This window comes from Peromyscus maniculatus, chromosome 23 (assembly GCF_049852395.1).
Source record: "Peromyscus maniculatus bairdii isolate BWxNUB_F1_BW_parent chromosome 23, HU_Pman_BW_mat_3.1, whole genome shotgun sequence".
NCBI classification, from domain to species: Eukaryota; Metazoa; Chordata; class Mammalia; order Rodentia; family Cricetidae; genus Peromyscus; species Peromyscus maniculatus.
In genome coordinates, this window is record NC_134874.1 from 3,062,647 (window position 1) to 3,086,243 (window position 23,597).

Sequence of the window (23,597 nt, forward strand, 5' to 3'; positions counted from 1 at the left end):
CTGCTCCACCCCACCCTATTATCAAAGACGTTTTACCTCTAGGACAAAATAAAAAGAGAAGGAGGCATACATAGGTGTTGGTTTCCAGAAGGGACTCTGGTGCTGGGGAGCTCTGGGGTTTGAATTAACTGTGAGAAAGTCTTTATTCTTTGTGAACGATGAGCACTTGGAACCCACTCTCTGGAGCTCTCTGTTTTTGATAAAGGCCGTTTGAAATGTGTGGGTTCCGCACATCTCGGGAGCACAGCGCCTCCCCGTGGCTGGTAGGAGTTGTGTGTCCTAGAGCAACACTCTTAGTCTGTTAGTTACTTATTTCTAAGGCAGGGTTTCACGACGGCATGGCCCAGGCTGACCTGGGACTTGCCATCCCCCTGTCTCAGCATCCTGATTACTGAGACTGCTGGATATGAGATGCTGTGCCCCGTTCTCCTGTATTCTTTAAGCAAACAAAAGCAAATCAACAGAGAAAACTCCATCACGACCGAGGAGACAAGGCTTACAGCTCGGCTTCCTTCACTCCCTAGCAACGAACAAACAAAAAGGAGGCTTGAACTAGGTAGGCAATCCCATTAACACAAATGGGAGCAATTAAAACTTCCAAGTAAACCTCACTCAGGAAAAGAAAAGTTGTTTACTTTTTTATTTTTGAAAATTTAAGTTATAAAAGTTCAAAGTGGAAATGGAGTTAAATGTGCAGAAAGGCCCAGGGTGTCATTCTGGGGTTCCCTAGCAGTCAGCTGGATACCTTCCCCCATCCCTGCAGCACAGTCAATAACAGTGACCAGGACACTGTCTCTCTCCACCTGGTCTATAAAGCGCACGGTGTCAGGTGACAGATTCAGTGGCCAGGGATGTACCTTCCTGGGAACGTCCAGTGAGGAACACAGGGTGCCGTCATGAGGGGGGCCACTCAGCCTCAGAAGCAAAGCAAACAGGCCTTGCAGTAGTAACTCTGGAACTCCGGGGGGGGGGGGGGGGGCTCCCACCAGCCTCCATCATTCCTTCCCTGGTGCTCTGTCAGGAAGATGTGGTGGCTTCCATCGGGGCCAACCGGGCAAACCTTCTCCACCTGCCCTGGCCCTACCACATAATTCCCCATGACATCCACTGGACAGTCAGGGATCCGAAATGGTCCAGTTCCTGTCCTGGGGGGCTCTGACCCTCCGCCACACTGTCCACTGGTGAATAAACATGGCTTGAGGGGCCTCAGAACAGCTGCTTCTAACAGGCACATGGCCAAGACCAAGGGGCCGCTCAAGCTCAGTCGTTAATAGTTGGCTAACAGTCGGCTGCCCACCCTCCGCCCACGCGGGGGTTTAGACCCGGAACTGTGGACGTGTGAGGCAAGAGCTTGGCCCCAGAGCTACTGCCACAGCCCTTGGTGTTCTGAAGGCAAGGCCTTGCTATGTAGCCCAGGCTAGCCTCAAACTCATAAGCCTCCTGCCTCTGCCGGTTGAGGCTGGGCTCGTGAGCCTGCTGCATTAAGTCTGTCCGATAATGTCTTTCTTGAAAGGCTGTCTGTCATCTCTTCCCCAGGAGGCCGCCATCCACCCTTCACTGCTGGTTTCACAGTCTGTGACGTCAGCCAGGGGCTCCGTCCGTGTGCAGGCCTCTGTGTCAGCAGAGAGACGGGGCCCCCTGCCAACCACTCCAGAGAGACAATTTCTACAGGCTTTGCTGAACAATCACACTTAACCACAGCCTGGAGGCAGGAGCGGGGAGCCCCAAGCACAAGTGGGTATTTCAGGTTAAAAAATAAATAAGCTGAGGTTTGCCAAAGGTTTTAATTTTGCGTCTGTCACACAGCTGCTTTAAAACGATCTACTATTCTTGCTTTATGAAGCCAAGGCTTCTTAGTACATAACTGCATAAAAACAGCAACACCTGGAACATCCTCCGTCACGTTAAGTACTCTTCCCCAAAACTGGAATAAGGAGGAACACACGGGCTCGTTGTGTGAATGGTACCAGAAGCATCTGGCATCTGGGGACCCACCAACAGGATGGGATCTCTCAACGGCCATGCATTGCAAACTCGGCTGGGTTCTCCTTCCACCCTGGGGGGCCCAGGACACACCTCACCGCGTGCTTGGGTAAAAAGATGGCCTCCGATGACCCATCACCCGCCCATGTGAATCTTGAGGACCGCGGCAAGGGCCATCTGCCCTCCCTCTCAACTGTGTCCTCATGAGGGAAACGGGATTGAGGGGATAAAATGGTTTACTTGGAGTAAGTCTGAGGCAGGGGGATTCTTAGGAAACGCCCCCCAACACACACACACAACTCCTTTCTAAAAGGGAAGGAACCTTAAAAACGGCCTCAGTTAAAATGGTAACACATGACGTCTGTGAGAGTCTGGCTCAATGTTTTGCAGGTACAGGCAGGACCCGTGATCCTGTGTCATCTTTAAAAACCTTTTGGTATAGCTATAACCCAATACAAGATTTAGTCGGGCGAGCCCAACGCCTGCTGGGGCCAAGCCTCCCTCCCGATTGGCGGAGGGTCCTGTATATTCCCTGAAAAGGCCGGAGATGCAGCCCTCACCCCTGCAGGTCTGACTGAGCTAGTGTGAGCTGCCCATTCCAGCCACGCCCACACGGTAACATCAATACTTAACTACGTGCCCAATGAATGGGAATACCATTCTCTTCAAGCAAACAGGGTGCCCGTGCCAGGTTGCAGCCATGTCCCCACACTGGAGGCAGTGAACCGTGGCACACGTACGTGAACTCAAATCCCCGGATGGGCAGTGAGAGGGGCACCGAGCCCCACAGCTCCCCCATGCATCTGCACAGTAACAGGTAAATTACCTTCCAAACCCTCAAAAGGTAACTGCGATTTAAAAAATAAATAAATAAAATAAATAAACACCTTATTTTCCCCAGCACATACACACAAGGATGCACACCGGGAACTGTTAGAAAGATCCAGGACAGAATGCAAAGAATTTCAATGCCAGGTTTCTTTATGTGCTCAGCAGTTTATCTAGAAACTCTGTAACACAGTCCCCAGGAACGGGACAAGTCCGCAGAGACCTTCGAGGACTTCTGTTCCAGTGTGGTGACATGGGGACCCAGCGCTGACTCAGGGCAGCAGTGGGAGAAGTAACCTTTAGGGTAAGGGTTCTGCCGCCCCCGTCAGAATAACCCAGTGCACAGCACATTCATGGCAGAAGGATGTGGGGCATGCCAGGGTGCACAGGAGACCGCTGGACACCGTCACCCATCAGCGTGAGTTCATTATAAATTATACTGAAGGGAGAGGCAGCAACCCTGTTCTGCCTGGGGCACATCCTTGGCTATGCTTCCCAGGCCAGGCAGAGGGAGCAGGACTCTGTCATAGACCTGCCCGTCCTGGAGACCCCAAGCTCGTGCACGGACTGCCTGGTGGGTTACCGACATCCTGGCTTGACTTGAAGTCCTGGGGCATCTCCTCCGGTCATGTTGACCAGAAGTAGCCATGATGGATGCCGTGGCAATTCCACAAGGGGACATTCCTACCTCTGCTCTCGGACTGGCATCCCTGGAGCAGAGCCATCGGAGGAAGGCAGTGCACATGGTGTTCAGTGTTACCTCATCACCCAGGGACAGCCAGGAGGTTATCCCTGATCTACAGAGACCCTAGGCTACTGAAGCCCCAAACTTTGGGTAGGCACTCAGATACATCAGTGCCTAGGACAGGCTACCCTCAGCCCCAGACACTGTGGTCCCACCCTGGGTATGCTCAAAGCCAACTGGAGCGGTAAGGGTCATTTCACGTTCTGAGGCCATGGATACCAAGGTAAGTGGGTGCACGGAAAAAACGCCTTCTGCCTCTTCAGTAATTTCGAGTGCGGACAGGCCAGCCCAGAGGATGTCCCAACTCCTGCAGGGCCATCTCGGTGTCGTGGGCATCCCCAGCCTGGAGCAGCCCTGTGCTCAGAAGCGCTGTGTCTTAGCCCCACACGGTGGCTCCTCGTGGCTCCATTTCCACTCCCGGGCTGAAGAGCCGAGGCCCCTGCTGCAGGCCCCTGCTGCTCTGTGGTTCAGAGGCCGCTGCTATTTCTGTGGCACAGCGGTGGCTTGGAGAACTCCAGGATGGTGGTGCGAGGTTTGTTGAGGAACTTGGGGGCGCGGCGTAGCAGCCTCTGGGCCTCCGTGAAGGTGCAGGTCAGCTCCTTCAACCACTGTGCAAACTCGGGCTCACTCTGCACAGAGACACAGGCAGGAATTGGGACCTGTCAACACATCTGCCCACAGTATCTGCACATGACGAGGGTCGGTGGAGCCTGACAGAGGACACATCCTGCCTGCCTGCCCTGAAACCCTGTTTTGACCTTCAGGTCCCCTGGAACCTGGTGAGAAACTCCAGACAGAGGGAAAGGCAGTTCTGGGCTCCTCCAGTGGATCTCCTGAACCCTACCAACCACCTTAATCTACTTAGGGGTTTTCTGTGGTCCTAAACCCACAGCCTATGGAATAATAAACGGGGGGCGGGGGGAGGGGCGTTCTGGTGCTGTAAAACATCCTCTCACATGTCTAAGGTAGTTTTGAAGTTCTCGTGTCCACCTGTAATTTCAGCACTGGGGGAGCTGAGTCAGGAGAGTCCCGAGTTCCCGGCCAGCCTGGACTACATATCAAGACCCTGTCTCAATGATAAGCTAAAGGGTGTCCTGGTTCTCCCGGTTTCTCTCCCTGCGTCCTGTGAAAACACACGTGTGCACACACCTTGGTACACCAAGGGAGAGTATTCCATGATGAAACTTGAGCTACGTTACAACTCAGAGAAAACCAAGGACGGTCTCCCACCCCAACCTCCGGAAAAGTCCTTTTGGATTCTCAGAGGTAAGAGAAAACAGTTGTCTGGAAGCTCAGATTCCAGCCCCCATCGGCCCCCAGGCAGTCTCCAGACTAAACTATCACATGGCTGCACTCTATCCTCTGCTAACACCTGGCTGGACCTAAACCTCACACTTGCTAAGTGCGCATGAGGCAAGGAGAAGCCTGGGGACCGGGTGAGAACCCTGGTAGAATGTGCCCATCCCTGTCTGCTTTTATTCCAGAGAAAGTCAATAATACTCACCTCGCACTGCAGGATAAACTGCTTCCCTCCTTTTATTCTGAATAAAATGCATTTCCTGTCTTTAATCTGGGTCTCCTCCACAGACAGGATCTGATCCATGGTCAGTAAATTTTGCTAAAAACAAACGGAGAGGTAAACAAGGACGTTGTTACTTTGTGATCTCTTAGGGTAAAGAGTGAATTTTCAAAAGCAAGTGACTTTTTTTGTTTCTTTCTTGGCTGACGTCCTAGAAATAAGGAGAATGGCTACAGAAGGACACAAAAAGAAGCTCAGAGTCAAAATGTTAGTCTGGGCAGCTATGGACGTGCAGGACCACACCGCAGGAGCATCTGCTGCCCCCTAATCAGCAGGAGAACAGTGAGTGACAGACAGCTAAGGGGCAGATGGGCTAAGACACCAGATCCATACCCAAAAGACCTAAAGACAGGTGGCATTCTTACAGGGTTGGCAGATCTAGTGTGAAGGCTCGGCAGGAGGCCACAGCATGGTTATACGGGGTGGGGGAGGGTATTTGTTTGTTTATATTTCGGATAAATTCCACAGGAATCTGGAGTGAAAAACATGAGAAACTCCCACGCTCCCTGTGCCTCTGTTGACTCTTATGGATCTGTCTCTGGGACTGCCTAGCTTCACACAAAATGTTGAATGTCAAAAGAAAAACAATAATAAAAGATACATTGTTGCAACTGCAGCAGTTTGCTCCGGCCTAACCCACCGAGGCTCATGAGGAAGACGCTTCAATACCTGCCAGCCCAGAACGGCTGTTTAGGGCGTCCAGTCTCAGAGGTTTTAATTTCAAAGAGCCTTGGTGGCACAGCACTGAAGTGACCACAGCCGGCGGCCACCACTCATCATTGCTGCAGAGTTCACCGGCGGTTACCAAAAACCGTGACTCAAAGTCAAGTTAGAAGAGCGGAGGAGCCTCCCGCCCGGGCCCTCTGACTCGGGGAGGCTGCTGATCCTCATTCCCGCCTCCCGATACACGAACTATGTCCTGACCCCAGGCCCGTGGCCACACTCACAGTGATGACCCCTGTCCTGCCTCACTGCAGGCCACACACCGTCCACCCAGATGGGCTCTTCCCTGGGCTTCTCCCACCGAGGGTGTTTAAGGAAAGCAGCCGGCCTGCCTGCCTTGTCCCTTCGCTAACCTTAGCTGGAGAAAGGATCTGAGCGATTGTGACTGTGAGACACACCTGCAGATTCCCAGCAGAGTGCAGGCGGCCGGGGTCGGTGTGCTAGCCACCCTAAGCGAATCCCACGGGTGACATTTCACCTGACCTGACTTGGGGAGAGACCAAGAGAGCACAGACATGCCTCGGTCAAGAGCCCTCCCCATCCACAACGGGCTGGTTATCCTCGAGCTGCCCTGGATTCCTCTCTGTAACTCCAGGGTTGGACCTTGGAAGCTGCTAAACCTTTGAGTTTGTTTACAATGTCCGGCCTCGGGTTAGTGTGCCGTCGTGTGCCGTCGTCACGGGAGCTGAGGCTTTCTGTACCTCCCACTTCACAGATGAGCAAACTGAGGCCCAGAGAGGCACCTTGGGCTGTCCTGAGTCCTGAGAGCGATGAGTTGGGATCCCCCATCTCCTGCTCCGCTCTCCTCCCATCCCACTCTTTCTCCTCTCCAGCCTCCATGGACCCCCTGAGGCTGCCGGGACTTGGGCCTCCATCTTTCAAATGACACCTGCGTCTTATTCCAGGAAGGGACTTGACACAGACACTTAACAAGTCAGACCACAGCAACCCTTGTTTCTGTGACACAAGAGGCACAGGGTACGAGGCAGCGTGAGGGAGCTGCTGCACCCCAGAGCTGCACAGCCCCGACCCCACCCCCAGGGACTCACCCGAGACTCGCCCTCTCCTCTCCACTCTAGTCTGTTGGGGAACAGGTAAAAGTAGCGCCTCTGCCATTGCGTGAGAAAGGGGTTCCCCAGCTTCAGCATGAACCCGTGCAAGATGCAGTCCTTCCCCAGGGCATAATCTGAGGGTGGAGACACAGTGTCACTCAGGTCCTGAGCCAACACAACTAAACAGCGTTATCCCGGTTTCTGAACCCAGGGGACTGGGACTTGGGAGCTCAGAGTGTTCCAGGCTGCGCTCAATTCTTGCTTCTTGGTATTTGAACCTGCAGCACCTACTGGCAACTCTGACTGGGCAAAATTTTGTTCACAAACCACTAAATAAGAGACTGGTTAATCATGAATTCCCTCCCAAGTCCCCCTGCCACTGGAGGGAACTGTCCACTAATCCACTTCCACCCTGTGAACGAATCACTCTGAAGCCAGGCCTCTTCCCCTCCAAGGAGGCAGGCAGTCACGTCACGGCGGGCTCTTCCTCAGCTCACCGCCCACAAAGACAGTGAGTGAAAAGACTCAGACTCACACTGACAGAGTCTCTAAGGTGGTGATGTTCCACAACACTCATGAAAAGCTTTGGAGGCTGTGATAAAAATCACACCCACTCTCCATCAATCTACCCATGATGCCACGGGGGCTAGGCACAGGGAGGCAGAGGGAGGAGGGGGTATCTGTGTTTGGTGGGTCCAGTGAGGAACAACAATTAAAAAAAGAAAAATCTGCCTGCCCTAGGGAATGTACAATCTGGAGAAGGTCAGACCAGCCTGGAAAGGGTGAGACCCACATGTCCCCTATGATGGAGAAAAAGCAAAGGACAGGGGAGGGGCGTAGGGGTGGGGCCCACAGAGCTGCCCTTCTGATGTGGGCTTGTATTCCTGGGCAGAGTTAAAACACATTTGTTACTGCCTTTGGTCCAGACACAGGTGTGTGCACGGTACATTTCTGTCACAGAGACATCTGGAAGCTCCCTGGGCCTGTTCCTGACTCTGTAATGCCCCATCTCCGAGGACTGAATTTTCAAGGCTGCCCCCACCCCCAAAGTTCCAGGAACAGGGAAACCTCAGAACTCGGATGGCACTGCCCACCTCTGTGTGCACGTCCATCTACCTGGTGACCAGAGGCTCCCAGAGATTCCACCCAGCCCTTCCAATCCACATGAAACCCAAATCTGGCACGCTCTTTCCTATGCTGGGAAGCATTCGATGACACTGAGCACCGAGCCACACGGCCTTTTACCTTCCTCCTGACCAAGCTGCTTATTTTTAGCCCTCTTCCTGGCCTCGATTTTATCCGTATCAGCATTGACAGCGTCGTAGATGGTCTCCACCACTTCCTGCTGCCAGCGTTCAGAGATCACCAGTGGGAAGTTCTTATAGAGGTCCTGGTCGCAGTCCAGCAGCTGGGTGTGTAAGGACAGAAGGGGCACACGCTCTAGTGCCTTCCCAGATGCACTACGGCCACATTCAGGAGGAGAGCCATGCAGCAGCGTCTCACGCTCATAGGGTCTTTATTGTCCTAAAACCCACAGCCACACCAGGGATCACCTCAGCCCCAGGCCAGGCAGCCTGGGCCTGGTCTTCAGTAACACTAGGGTATTTTTACCAAATGACAATGAGCATGTGTTGACTTTTTAAAATTTTGTTTGTGTGCATGAGTATGTGGTGTATGTGTTCCTGTGTGTGCACATGTGTGTGGCGCTGCATGTGTGTAGGTGTGTGTGTGTGTGTGTGTGTATGTGTGTGTGTGTGTAGACCAGAGGCTGGTATTAGTGTCTTTCTCTATTATATCATATTTATATATTTATATGTGGAAGACAGTCTCTCTCTGAACCTGGCGCTTACTGATGGACGAGACCAGGCTTCCTCTTGTCTCTGGCTCCCCTTCACTTCCCGGTGCTGGGTTACAAGCATGCACCACCAGTGCCTAAGTTTTACTCACGAGATAGGGCTCTGAACTCGGGCGCTCGTGTACAGCAAACACTGGACTGTGTGTCTCCCCAGCCCCACATACTGGGTTTTATTTAGGAACAGTAAGAGACTCTGACAGTCAAGTGAGTTTCAGCTGTGGGTACCATATTTATAGAAATGGGGACAAGGGTCTGCATAGTGTCCAAAACCTGATAAGGGAGAAAAGCCAGGCTAGCTGACCAACCTCCCAAAAACAATCTGCAAGAATGGGAAAGCTAGGCCGGGGGGTGGGGGTGGGGGTGGGGTGCCGCACACCTTTAATCCCAGCACTCGGGAGGCAGAGGCAGGCGGATCTCTGTGAGTTCGAGGCCAGCCTGGTCTACAGAGCGAGATCCAGGACAGGCACCAAAACTACACAGAGAAACCCTGTCTTGAGAAACAAACAAAAAGAGGGAGAAGCTCGCTGCAGGCTTGCTCACTGGCTCAGCCGGCATCTCACAAACTCCCGACTCATCCACCCCCGTGAACGGACTAATGTTTAAATGTGAGTGGCATGGGGTGCGGACACCCCCCCCCCCCCCCGCGCGAGCTGCAGTAGCAGGGTGCACACTTCACAACAGCATTTTTCTTTCACTTGAAGTCTTTGCCCCACCCTCTAGGGCAGGCTGCCCCCGGGAACCCAGGAGAGGTGGTGATTTTGCCACAGTTCAGACCCAGGTAGTGGGAGGTGCATCCCTCTTCTCCAGGAGCCGCTGGCTCTGCCCAGTTGCCCCTGCCCACCGCTGTCTCTACCTCACAGCTGCCTCCCCTCCCTGCCTCATCTTCCCCAGCCTCTGCCCTCACTCCCATTGAGTGTCCCTGTGACAGTTCCTGCTGGACTCTGCCACAGAACCTGCCCTGCTCTCTCCAGGCGGGGGCGGGGTGAGGGGTGGGGGTGGGGTGGGTCTGACATGCAGAACCACGGCCTGCTGCTGCTGTGGGGGAAGCGTGTAGGTGAGAAGGTGAGCCACTGCATTCGCAGAGATAAACTCAAGCAGCAGAGAAGAGCCAGGGCTGGGACGAGCCACCAGAGTCAGGGCCAGATGACTGGGGCTGGCAGGCAGTCGGTGGCCTGCTGACTTAGCGTTTTAAAGACAGTAATTTTCCCCATGACTCACTCCCTCCCTGAGAGCATGTCTCATCTCCACTTGGAAAAAACAGAGTCACGCACCAAAGTCTGAGAAATGCAGAGGATGCTAAGACCGCGATCAATGCACCCTTGATGGATAAGTGCAAAGAGATCCATGCGGTCTGCATGTTCCCTTCTGGCACAGGCAGACCCTAGACCTAGGGGTTCTCAACCTTCCTAATGCTGGGACCCTTTCATACCGTTCCTCACGCTGTGGTGACCCCCCCCCCCAAACCATAACATTATTTTCATTACTACTTCATAGCCGTCATTTTGCTACTGTTGTAAATCGTAATGCAAATCTCTGATAAGCAGATGGTCTTAAGGGACCCCTGCGAAAGGGTCATTTGACTCCCAAAGGGGTTGTGATCACAGGTTCAGAACCACAGCCCTAGACTTAGAAGCACAAAAACCATGGATTCTTCCGCTCTCAGTGGAACGTGTTTCAATCGGTTGTGACTCCTGCCTCAGATCCAAGTTGGAGTTCAACCCCAAATGCCGCACATCATAACAATGTGCCACTCATCAAAGTGAAATGATCAGGGCGGGTGGGGTGGGGGTGGGGAGCTGCTGCTGCTGCTGCATGTAGGTGCTTAATACTAAAACTATCACCAAGTATAATGGATTCTCCCTCCTCGAGTCAGGAAGGGTGGGGTGGCCTGTCACCCCAGCATCAGGGAGGCTGAGGAGAACCGTGGGTTCCAGGCCTGCTGGGCTGCAGAGTGAGTATAGGGGCCAGGGGTGTAGCTCAGGGGTAGAGTGTTTCTCTAGCTTGTGCAAGGGCTCCAGTAGATCCCTACCCCCCTCCACACACAGTGAATCTTAGCGGAGACCCCACCCCTGAAAGGGTGCATACCTTAATGCCTTTGGTGTCCTCTTCATCAAATGAGCCAATATCAAAGGCGTCGGCAGCGTTGACCTCTCCCCGAGGAGGGATTAGCGGTGGCGGGTACTAGAAGATCCAACAAGTAGGTAGGGCCCAGTTATCAGCTGCCCTGTATGCCCCCAGCCCAAGATAACAGTCTATAAAAAGAACACAGCCCGGCCTTCAGAAAGTGCGTGTCCAGAGAGCGCCGCCTACCCCGAGCCTCACACTGCAAACCCTGATCGGTGCTGGCTGCCCGGGTGACCTGAGCATGGCAGGGTGGGCAGGCAAGTCCCCCCTCCCTATGGAAACTGCTACCACCCTGCAGCTGGGCTTCACACAGAAATGCATTTTAAAAATTCAACCAGGGTGTTTCCTGTTCCAAAGAGAACACAACCAAGCTTAAAATGAGGGGAGGGGGTAGGGTGCGGCTCCATGGGAAAGGATGGACTTAGTGGGAAAGAAGCCTGATTCAGCTCTAGCACAAAACAAAACAAAATAAAAAAAGTTTAAAAAAAAAATTAAAAATCAGGAAAGGGCCGGTATGGGGCTAGGAAACATCTCCGTTCAAGTCAGATGCTCCTTGCGTATTGAAGTCCGACTCTACACACATCTCAATTAGTTGGGTAACTGCTGTACTGTGCCTTCTGTTCATTTGCTGAGATGCCATCTCCAAAATCTTTATACAGTCGCCCCTCAGCACCTGCAGAGGACCACCTTTCCAGGCCACCGCTTGGCTACAGGATCCACCGAGGAGCAGGTCCCTCATACAGAACAGGCAGCAAGGGTTTGTACAGAACCTACCAACAGACATCCTCTGCAGACTTTCATCTCTAGGTGACAGCGTAGATGCTCTGCAGACCGCGGGCACTATGAGTCCACGTGTGCTCGGGACACCAGTGGTGGGGTTTTGTTTTTTTGTTTTTCCTGAATATTTTCCATCTGTGGTTGGCTGAACCACAGAGGCAAAACTCAGGCACATCTGGCCCGTGTGAGGAAAATGAGGAAGAGGATCCTCCCCAACGGGAATCCCCTGCATGGCGACAAGTCCAGCCAGAACATGCAGACATGGCGGGCTGGGGTGGGGACCCTGGAGGGGCAGCATCGGGAAGCCAGCAGCAGAGAAACAGACAGAGAGCTCAGGGGGCCCAGCGGGTTACCTTCCGTAAGTACACGTGCTGCCAGTCAATGCCCTTGAAGAAGATGTGCTCCTTCACCTCTTGTGCCCTGAGGAAGAGGAGAGAGAGTCCTGCAGAGGTCAGATGGGAAGCGTGACAGGTGCTGTGCTAAACTGTCTCCCAGTGAGAACCCACGGACACGGTCCAGCTCCTCAAGAAAGCCAATCGCAGGCTGGAGGGTGGCTCAGGCAGGAAAGTGCTTGCCATGTGAATATGAGAACCCAAGTTTGGATCCCTGGTTCCCATGTAAATGCCGGATTGGTATGGTAGCAAGAGGCAGAGACAGGGGACGCCCTGGGCATGCAGTTAGCTAGACTTGCCCAATCAGGAAGCTCTGGGGAGGGACCTGCCTCAGTATCCAAGGTCGAGAGCAATCAAGGAAGACACCCATCACTCTTGGGTCCACAAACACTCTACTGCACACACACACGTGCATACACAGACACATGTGCACAAGCATGCATGCACACACACACACACACACACACACACTGCATGCACACACGTATAGAAAAAAAGCAAGACGTTACTTTTGTAGAGCACAGAAAATGCTGTAACAGGGACTAGAGGCATCAACACTGGACCTGGGAAGATGTCCCCTTTGCCCAGACGGATGCTGCGGCTTAAGACAGCCTGGCAGTTCCCACAGACACACCCATGTGCAGCCACGTTGTGTGGCTGCACAGGACAACACAGTGCGAAGCTCTGACACCGCAAAGCCACCTCCGCCCAGCTGCGGCATCGGGCCGGTTTGAGGGGCAGTGTGCACCCCTCAGCCCCTCTCTAAGGCCCTCCTTGGGAGCATAATAATGCAGCTAACGGACGGGACCCAGGAAAGCGGAGGGCTCGGGTCGGGTCAACAGAGACCCAGGAAATTCAGGTGCCACGGGGGATGGAGAAAGGGAGAAACAGAGGCCACACCCGGTACTCTCCGGACTTGGTAAGAAAAAACGAAAACCCGTGATCTCTCCCCTCCCCCCTCTCCCTCCCCCACCTTCTCCCCTCCTCTCACGAGCTCCGGTTTGAACACTGTTTTCCCAGATGGCAACGCCATGTCCGGAGCCCGGAGTCTTTAGCCAGCACGGCCTGGCTCTAAGAAGGGATTCACTCTGAAGAAAACCCTCCGCCCCCGCCCCCATCTCTGCCTCCTGCTCAGCGGAGATACGAGCCCGGCCCACGTCCTCACTGAGGGCTGGCACGCTAGCTTTGGCTTCCAGCGGTGACAGGCTGACCCCTCCGATGCCAGGAGCAGAAGCAGACAGCTCCCCCCCCACCCCCCGCCCGGGCATTTCTGTCCGGTTACCGTAAGGGCAGCAGTGTGGGCAACCAATGCCCAGTGGGACTGACCCCGCCCCCGTGGGACTGACCCCGCCCCCGTGGGACTGACTCCGCCCCCATGGGACTGACTCCGCTCCACGGGACCCCCGCCCCGTGGGACTGGCCCCTCCCTGTGTGACTGACTCCGCCCCTGTGACCCCGCCCCCGTGACCCTGCCCCGTGGGACTGATCCCACCCTGTGTGACTGACTCCGCCCCATGTGACCGACTCCGCCCCATGTAAGCCCGCCCCATGGGACTGACTCCGCCCCTGTGACTGACTCCGCCCCATGTGACCCCCGCCCCGTGGGACTGGCCCCTCCCTGTGTGACTGACTCCGCCCCTGTGACCCTGTCCCCGTGACCCTGCCCCCTGGGACTGATCCCACCCTGTATGACTGACTCCGCCCCCGTGACTCCGCCCCATGGGACCCCCGCCCCGTGGGACTGGCCCCTCCCTGTGTGACTGACTCCGCCCCTGTGGCCCCGCCCCTGTGGCCCCGCCCCTGTGACTCCGCCCTGTGGGACTGACTCCACCCCGTGGGACTGGCCCCTCTCTGTGTGACTGACTCTGCCCCCGTGGCCCCGCCCCTGTGGCCCCGCCCCCTGTGGCCCCTGAGGGCCCCCAGGGACTGGAGACCAGCCTCTTCTCTGGGGTGGAGACGCACAGGATGGCCTACCGGCCTCCGCCGCAGCCCAGCCGCCGGCTCACGTCCCGCTGCAGCAAACCCTCCAAGAGGGACCTCAGCTCCGGGGAGAAGGCGTCCGGAAGCTGCACATTCTGGGGAAGAGAAGAGGCGGATTTCAAAGGCCCATCCCAAGATGGTGGCCTCACCCGCAAGCAGAGGCCAAGCCTGCTCCCTGGGGCAGAGAAGATCGAAAACTGAATTCCTAACAGGTTGACATTAACCCTAAACCGGTGACTGACTGGTTTGGGAATCCTGCAGCCGGCTGGCAGGTCCGCAGAGCTGGCGGCCCTCACCTCTTCTACAGGGGATCATCGGTCCACGTCTCGGATGGCCGTGTCTGCTCCCCGCGCACCACATCCCTCTTATTCTGTTCGTTTGTGCAGACCTCGTCACTTGCCCTGGAGTCTGCTTCCACTCATCTTTTTTTCCTTTCAAAATCTCCCCTAGGAATGGTTTTATCTTCATGTATTTATTTCAACTATGCACATTTCATGTTTATATATATATACATATATGCATATATGTAATATTTTATATATGCTATATAATGTTTTGTGGTTTTGACCTGTCTTTATGTTTTTTTTCTATCCCTATCTATATATCAAGAACACGTGATTGTTCAAATGCATGTGAGCCACAGGGACCATGTGGAGGTCGGACGCCAGCCTTGTGTGACGGTCCTTGCCGACCGCCTGATGTCTTTGTCTTTCTTTTTGCTGTGCACACCAGGGCAGGGGAGCATGACCTTCTGGGGACTTGCCTGTCCTCGCCAGTCATCTCACAGCAACACTGCTACGACAAATGCAGTAACTGCATCCGGCTTCCCTGTGGCTTCCGGGGCTCAGGACTCCGGCCCTCAGGTCTGTGGGCCAAGCTCTCTACCCACAGGTCCATCTCCCCAGCCCTGTGGCACCTCCTGCCCTTCCACAGCACACTTCCCAAGTAACAACAGACTGTGACAGGAAAACCCACCCTTCATCATCTTACCACTGTCAGGGTCATGCGGTCTATCTCATGCTTGTCTTTGGTTTTGTGCTGTCGGAAAGGGCTGTGGCTGTGAACAGAAAACAACGTTCTGTTAAAGCGTGGCGTTGGCTAACTCAGTACAGGCGCTAACATCTGGGTAAGATTTAATACACAGACGTTCAAAGATCATCAACATTCCCCATTTCTGGCAACAAAGCCTAGCCACAGATCGGACGGATCCTGAATGAACCAGACACATCTCCCTTGATCCGTGATGCAGTGACAAGCGTCTCCAGTCAAAAGTCACCTGCAGGGCACGGGCGGGTGTCAGGCAGCCACGCTCCCGAAGGGGTGAGTGCTGCTGCAACTTCTGGATCCAGCTCCTAAAACGGCCCGATGGCCTGTGCGGCAGCAACACATCCCCGTGGTGGTGACCGGGAATCAGCCTAGAAGCCAGGGTGCCCAGCCCAACGCCATCTTGGTGGCGAGGACTGCACCAGGGGGCCCCAGAAGGAGTCGGGAAAGCTGGGGTCCGTGTGACCTGGCCCTTCATGCAAACCTTCCATGTCCACATCCAGACAACAGGTGGCGGCGGACGGTAGGTACGAACAGGCGGCCAGTTGTAAAGAACCAGAGCCCGGCCATGCTTGGTGAGCCCTGAGAAAGACTCCTCTTGCTGTGACACTCATTTAGTTCATCTCTTTCTCCTTCTTACTTTCCAAGCTATGGTTCTCAAATAGAGTTACACCAGGCCACTTCCAGCCACGTGTATAATGTTACCGTGTTCTCCGCTCCCCTCTCTCCCTGCTCCCCCTCCTCTCTCCCCCTGCTCCCCCTTCTCTCCCCCAGCTCCCTCTCCTCCCTCTCCCTGCTCCCCCTCCTCTCTCCCCCAGCTCCCCCTTCTCTCCTCCTGCTCCCCTTCTCTCTCCCTGCTCATCTCTCTCCCTGCTCCCCCTTCTCTCCCCCTGCTTCCCGCTCTTCTTCCCTCTGCTCCACAGTTTCCATACTCTCCTATAATCCACACACATATGAATTTTATGTCTCTCTAAAGTCTGGGACCACAAGGGACAGGACACACGTGATGTTTGTCTTCCCGGGACCAATCAGTTTGCTTTATATGATTAGCTCCGGAGCAGCCATTTTACTACAAACAGCTTAACTTCATTTCCTTTATGGCTGCAAATAATTCTGCGCGGTCTTCATCCATGCCTCCCAGGCTGCTTCCGTAACCTAGCTGCTGTGAGCTCTGCGGGGTGAGCATGGGGCGGCAACTGTCTGTGATGTGTTCATGTAAAGTTTTACATAAACACCCAGGAGTGCTATACAGTATCAGACACACACATACACACACACACACACACACACACACACACACACACACACGTGGGTGGAGGGGGTCTATGTAGCCCAGGCTAGCCCTGAACTCACACTCTAGCCCAGGCTGTCCTCAAACTCACTTCCTTCCTCCGTCTTAGTTTCCAGTGTGCTGGGATTTCACGAGTGAGCCACATTTTTTTTTTTGCATCTTTGAAAAGTCTGCAGAAGCTAGCTTTCAAAGGAAACTTTATCATTAAGTGGCATTTGCACATGCAAATTAGAACTGGTGGCATATCGATGTAATTGTTTGATGAAGGGCTGGCTAGGACTGGGGTTTCCTTTCAGAGAGGCATGTCTTTAAGATGACCAAGCCTGTTCACAAGGCATGTAAGACAGAAGCTGAAACAAGACACTCTGGGAAACTTTCCGAGGCCAACTCTGCCGATGACAGAGACATGATCAAGGCAATGCTAAAGGATCCCACCTGTCCTGGGCTGCCCCTTCCTGCTGCAGGGAGCTATTTTTTAAGACTCCTTCCTTCTCCGTCCACACAAGAGAGGGCGCCCCAGCGTCGTGGTGAACCACCAACGCAATCGCCATCTCCTAAAAAGCAACCAATCTGAACAAAAAATTCACACAAGGCAAACTGGCACCTACCAAGGATGGGCAATAGTCTTTAAATAGGTTTGATTGGAAATATTCTTTTCACCTTGTTTCCAAGGAGAAGGAGCGTGCAATTACTGCGCTCCAAGAGGGAACCGAAGCCAGGCAGGGGTGGTGTGCCAGCAAGGGAGACGGAAGAGCAGAGGATCCAGGGTTCACAGCCATCCTCAGCTACGCAGGCAAGCACAGACTACACGAGACACCGTCAAATAAATACATAAAGTAATAGAAACCCAAAGCACTGTGCTCTGAGCCACAGCGCTTCCGCTTGGACAGCCCTCTTTGTCCACATCCACAGAAGCATCAGCACGCTGAGGTCCAGGCGGATGGATGCCAAGTCTCTGTCAGTCTCTCTGTTTTCCACCCTGCTGCTGGCTCCACCCTCCTGTGCTCCTCACGGTTTACGGGTTTGGAGAGGACCTTGGACTTGAGTGTGTGCTCACGCGTGTGAGTGCAAAACCAGCAGACTCCATTCCGCCCTTGACCTCTGACACAGTGTGAAGGTCATCCCCCAAAGTCCTGCTGAAACCTAATGGTGGTGTGTGGAGGAGGCGGGGCTTCTAAGGGTGAGGTCAGGAGGGCTCTAACCCAGGAAGGGATTAAGGCTGTTATTTGGGAGGGGAGGGTCAGAAAGGTGAGTCCTGCTTCCCGAGTCCTACCTGTTCCCTCTCCTGCTCTGCTAGTCCCCTGGCCATGTCCTCTAACGACACTGTAGGAAGTCCCTCAAGCTGCTGACTGAATGCCTGGCTTCCAGGACCATGAGCTCAAATAAATTCTGCCCGTTATCGACCACCCGGTTGGCGCGATTCTGTTTGAGCTGTACAAAATAGTCAGAGAGATAGCCGGGCAGTGGTGGCACACGCCTTTAATCCCAGCACTCAAGAGGCAGAGGCAGGCGGATCTCTGTGAGTTCGAGGCCAGCCTGGACGACAGAGCGAGATCCAGGACAGGTTCCAAAACTACACAGAGAAACCCTGTCTCCAAAAACAAAAACAAACAAACAAACAAAAATAGAGAGAATGGGAGAGAGCCCCAAGTCCTCCCCACACCACCCCTGCATCGGTTCCTAGGGCCTTAGGCCCCCCTCACAAGCTCAGTGAGTCCACAGCTGACTCAGCAAGGCATCATGGGAAATAACTTGCCAGCTCTTGCACCCCGGGCCGTCTCCTTGTCGGGAACGCTTGAGCGTTCAGCTCCACACACGTGCTGCCAAATGGAGCCTTGATTACTCTTTGTGAACCAAGTCTGGGATCTGGCTTTCTATTTTGGGAAATGTTAAAAAACAAAAACAAAACAAAAAAAAAACCCTCAGATAGTAACATCTCCATTTTGAGCAGGACAAGCCCATGTGACGGCAGCTGTCCCCGATGCAGGCTCCGTAAATAGGTGCCCAGGTCCCGGCTTGTCATCAGCACAGAGTGCAGAGATACGATCGCCAGCACTGGGTGGCTTTTGACTACAGCGAGTCCACATCCTGGGTGAGAACACACGGCACTCTTCATTAGAGAGTGCCAGGCCGAGCACAGCCCCCTACACCTGCGAGGAAACTGAGGAAGCCCACACTCTCCTACGTTAGACGCTTCAAAGCCACAGGGCTGACACGGTGCCCAAACCATGGCCACACGTGATTAAACACTCTCACAGCTTAATTTTAGAAGGCAGGAAAGATTGTGTGTCACGTCAGATATGCCTTTGGAGTTTGAGCCAGTAACGGCGAAATATCTATAAAAGGCCCCTTTTCCCTCTGTGGAACAAACCCCAGGGGCGCTTAACCCTGCCCCCAGGTCCCTGGCCAGGCGCTATCCAGATGGAAGACGCATGTGGGGGAGGGGCCATCCCCAGAGGGAGAGTTCTTGATTCCCATAATTGTTCCCTTGGGGGGCCAGGGACTCTCCTATGCACTGAGATACCTGAGCCGTGCCCATGCATCCCAAGCTATGACAACCAAAACTGTCCCTGGGGAGCGCTGAGTGCCTCTGGAAATTGAAGTTGCTGGCTGTGCGGCTGCGGCTGCAGCTGCAGCTGCCCTAGAATGGGATGGGGGCACGAATGGGCTGCCCCCCAGGAACGCAGCATGCCTCCAGGCCCAAGCTCTGCCGACACAGTGTCCTGCTTCACCCCCCCTTCACATCTTGGGGCCAAAGAAGAGCAGCTTCCGGGGCCTCTGGACCACATGTGACATGTTCACAAGACACAAAGCAATCCTGAGTCTCCCCGGGTGCAGCTTCCTGAGTGGCACTTACTACTGTCTACAGCTTGGGAAGGAAGGTCCCCTGCCTAGTTTCTCTTCGTTTACAAAAAAACCAAAAACCCTATTTTTATTTTATGCGTATGGGTGTTTGCCTGCATGTTTCTGTTCACCATGTGCCTGTGGTGCCAGCAGAGGGCAGAGGAGGAGCCGGAGTCCCTGGAACTGGAGTTACAGATGCCTGTGAGCTGCTGTGTGGGTGCTGGGAATCAAACCCGGGTCTTCTGAAGAGCAGAGAGTGCCCTTCACCCCTGAGGCATCTCTCCTGTCTCAGTTCCTCCTTCTGAAGACCCGCCTTGGGGCCTCACTCATGAAAGGTCCCTGTGACCCTTGGTTCCACCTGAAGCACTGCTGACTACACCCTCCCAAGAGGGAAACCCTGCCCTTTCATGTCCAGGTGCACACACGGGATGTCCCTGCACTGTCTCCGCTGTGTCCCCACATCCTCTCCAGCTGTAGCTCAGGCACGTCTCCGCCCCTCTGACACCGTACACTTCGCTGGTGCTGTGCTGCTCCCCGGAAGGACTTTTGAGTAAGCACGGGAGAGAGACCTGGACCTCAGTGGGGAGGACGCATCCAGGTCCATCTGCCGCACAGGCCAAGACGCCTTCTCTAGCACACACACGCAGATGCATGCATGTGGGGAGGCCTGCAGATCAGAGGGCGGCTTGCAGGAGCTGGTTCTTTCCTTCCTCCGTGTTGGGCCCAGGGATTGAACTCAGGTCCTCAGGCTTGGTCACAGGTGTCTTTACCGGCTGAGCCCCCTCACCAGGCCAATCTCTTCCCTCCCTGAAGCAGCCCTTCCACGAGACGCCCCCCCCCCTTTTAAGGGCTGCGGTCAGGCATTTTGGCCACCTGGGCTGTGCCCACTCTCTAGCTTCCATCTCTCTCTCCCCTCTCTCTCCACAGTGATCCCTGGGACCCTCCTCAGGGGCCTTCAGGTCTGTGACAAAAACCCTCTTGCCACAGATGAAGGACTTCGCCAAGGACTTTCTATTTTTCCCACTGGGAAGGACTCAGGGTGAGCTGCAGCTGCGTGAGGCTAAACTCATTCCGAGAGGGGCCAAGGCACAGCTGCAGAGGACCGAAGTGATAATTAGACAAGCTCTTCCTGATTCTTCAAACACGCAGTCATGTGACTGCAGACCCTCTCCAGACATCGAGCAGGGACCGTTTTTGTTTTTGTTTTTGTTTTTTTATCAGCAGCTAGGGATGGCAAGGAAGAGGCAAATCGTGCCTTCCCCGGCTTGCGCCGTTTCTCTGGGGTGCTTTATTGACCGCTCTTCTATAGGACAGTTTGGCTGTTGCCTCCAGGGACCAGAGGGACTCCTGGGTGTCCCCCTGGACCTGCGATGACTGCTGTGGGGGACAGAAGGGAGTCTCCCTGGGAAATGGCTTCTTCTGGCTCGCCCTGCATGAACTCTATAATCAGGTCAACTAGTCTGCCAACGGGAATGAAGGGCGCCTGGGCTCCCCCAACATGGTACTGGTAATGCGGTTACGGAATAACAGACCCGACTTTCTTAGCGGTAATATCATTTTAGATCCCCGGGGAATACAATGGGCCCAGCAGAATTGGATTACAGAAGCATCAAGGATGTAGTGCGTTGCACTTGGAGCCACGTGTGGGGGCACTGTGGAGTTCAGCGGCTCTTCAAATGCACTAAACAGAATGTATGAGTTTTCCCAGGGGTGCAGTGAACCCTCCGCAGGCTGTGGGCACGGGCGGCTGGGCAACTGGTAAGAGGGAAATCTAGGGACAGGAAGTGGGGACAGGGGTCTGTCTTAGAGCTTTGCAGAGAGAATGAAGGACACAGCTGGATTCCCCTAGAGTCAAGCTCCTGGCTAAAACCAGCGGAAACATCTAGAAAGTTGCGGAAGGTGTCATCCGTCAACAACCCAGTACGAGAACACATCTTGGGGCACACTCCCTTGGTGCCCAACTCAGCATCCCTGTAGCTTAGCATACAGTCAAGCAGAAAGGTCACCCTCAGAGACCCAGCTTTAGCAGGCTCACAGAGAAAGGCCAACTTGTCAGGTGGGGTTACTTTGCCCCCCACCCACACACACCCCAGAATTCTCCAGATACTGGATGCTCAGGAATCATGAGAAGGCATTTGGAAAGGGGGCGGGCACCACCTTCTCCAATCATCCACATTTTAATACTTTTTCCTAGTCCCAGAACACGGCCTACTGTGGAAATACTCCAAAGTCCTCTTGGCTTGCTAATTTAGTCTTATTTTACCTTAGTCTTGGGTTAAGGTTCACGGGACCTGTGATGTGGGACAGAACCACAGGAAATACAGAACCACAAGGCTTTCATCTCTGAGCCCTCGGGACAGACACTGGCCTGCAGGTGGAGCCACAGTGGCGGTCACCTGCAGCAGTGTGGCTTAAAGGCCACTGTGTGATTTAACATGACATCAAGGTGGTAACGCATTAGTATTCTTCCCACCCCCGTGCTGAGGATGGAACCCAGGGCCTCCTGTACAGGAGGCGAGTCCCCCGCCGCTGGACGAACCTCATCCCAGGAGCCCCATGTGACCCAGGGACTCCCAGGACAGGACATCTGAGTTCCACTCACCCCCGCAGGAGCTTGAAGAGCATACAGCCCAGGGAGAACCAGTCAGCGCTGCTGTCGTAAGATGTCCCCTTCTGCAACACCTCGGGAGCCATGTACCCATGGGTGCCCCTGGGGAGGGAAGGGAGATGGTCACGGGAGTGTGCACGCTCTGGAGTGAGGGGGAGGCCCCACAGAGAGCGGGCAGTGGCTGAGCACAGAGGAGAGGGCATGCACCAGGGCCTGAGCACGCGCCTTGTGCTGAGCGCCCCACAGAAGACAAATCATGAATTCACATCATTGAGTTCACACAGGAAGGGAAGAAGGGTGAGAGCGTGGCGGAAGGGTCTGTCACCCCACTGGCCTCCAGGTTTGATTCAACTGGTCTGGCTGGCTAGGTGGGTGTCTGTGAAGGCACAAGGGTACATACACTGTGCCCCAAGATGAGCCTGAGGAACGGGGGGGGGGGGGGGGGGGGCGGGATTTTTACGACACCGTCAAAAAGAGGCTTGGGAAAGCCTTTATCTGCAGCCTGTCCCTCACTGGCTTCTGTCAACAAGAGGATGAAGAGGGGCTGAAGAGAAAGCAGGCGTGGCCACGGCTCAGCCCCATGAGGCCCAAGAGTTGAACTGAACCAACACAGGGCAGGAGGCGGGATTCAAATCATGCCTTCCTTAGGGTAAGGGCTGCTGACCTGCTGACATACACTGAGGATCCACTCAGAAACCCCTGGTCACTAAGGATCATGGGCGATCACTGGTGCCCACGGAGGAGGCTTGAAGGAGCCACATGATACGTGATATGGGTGCCGGTGGATAGTGGCAGGCCTGGCTTTCTGCAAGGTGCCAGCGTAAGATCAAGAGAGCCGTGCCAGGAACAGAGGAGACCTCTGCCAGGGCTGCCAAAATACTTCCTCTAGGAAGACTGAACTCCAGGGAGAGAGGATCTACACTGCAGGCTAATGCAACACCAGGGTCCGTTAAGGCAGGAACTAAGCACCCACCAGATGCACTGTGTGGACCAGAGCCGGAGCGGTGCTTACCGGTCACTCAAGGCCTGGAGAGAATGTTCCACTTTATTTAAATGGCACTGCTGGCCCAATGGCTGGGATGGCACTGGCTGAGGACTCCAGCCTTACATTATCTTTCTCTTGTCCGGGTGAGAAAATGCCTGACGTAACAGCCTACCCGGAAGACTTATTCCATTTGTGTCATAGTTTGGAAAGTTTCAGTCCGTAGTCCTTGGCCCCATGGGTTGGGAGCCTATGGTGAGGTAGAGCATGGAGGCAGGAAGAGGCGGCAGAGACCACTCAGCTCGCAGCTGAGAGGAAGCAGGAAGCAGGAAGCAGGAAGCAGGAAGCAGGAAGCACCACATTCCTGTGTTCTCTCTCTATCCCGCCCAGGTCCCTAGCATATGGATTGCGGTTACCATATTCAGAGTGACTCGGCTCCCCTAATTAACCCTCTGGAAACACCCTCGTAGACACACCTGTTGGGCTTTCCCAATATCAATACAGTTGTGGTGATGCTCAAATGTAACCATCACAAGAATGGCGGGTTCCTATCCTAACTTACTCCTAAGAATTCTTGTGGTGATAGATTGTGTACCCTAATAAAGCTTACCAGAGGATCAGAGGACAGAGCCAGCCACTAAATTAGACACAGAGGTCAGGCAGTGGTAGCACACACCCTTAATCCTATCACTCGGAGGCAGAGATCCGTCCCGATCTCTGAGAGTTCAAGGCCACACTGGGCTACATGAGAAACAGAGCCAGGCAGTGGTGGCACACACCTTTAATCCCA

At 54.3% G+C, this 23,597-nt stretch overlaps 1 protein-coding gene across 1 annotated transcript in view; it reads right to left on the minus strand.

Moving 5' to 3' along the window:
- Positions 1–1,765: 1,765 nt before the first annotated feature.
- The window catches only part of Grk3 (G protein-coupled receptor kinase 3), a 97,074-nt gene continuing 75,242 nt past the window's right edge, over positions 1,766–23,597 (minus strand). The window contains exons 13-21 of the mRNA XM_076560973.1: positions 21,820–21,927; positions 15,029–15,095; positions 14,033–14,133; positions 12,020–12,086; positions 10,851–10,946; positions 8,156–8,318; positions 6,908–7,044; positions 5,061–5,174; positions 1,766–4,185 (exon numbers count right to left, since the gene is read on the minus strand). Coding sequence (XP_076417088.1) covers positions 4,024–4,185; positions 5,061–5,174; positions 6,908–7,044; positions 8,156–8,318; positions 10,851–10,946; positions 12,020–12,086; positions 14,033–14,133; positions 15,029–15,095; positions 21,820–21,927 — 1,015 coding nt within the window. The 3' untranslated portion in view covers positions 1,766–4,023. The remainder of the gene's footprint in view (positions 4,186–5,060; positions 5,175–6,907; positions 7,045–8,155; positions 8,319–10,850; positions 10,947–12,019; positions 12,087–14,032; positions 14,134–15,028; positions 15,096–21,819; positions 21,928–23,597) is intronic.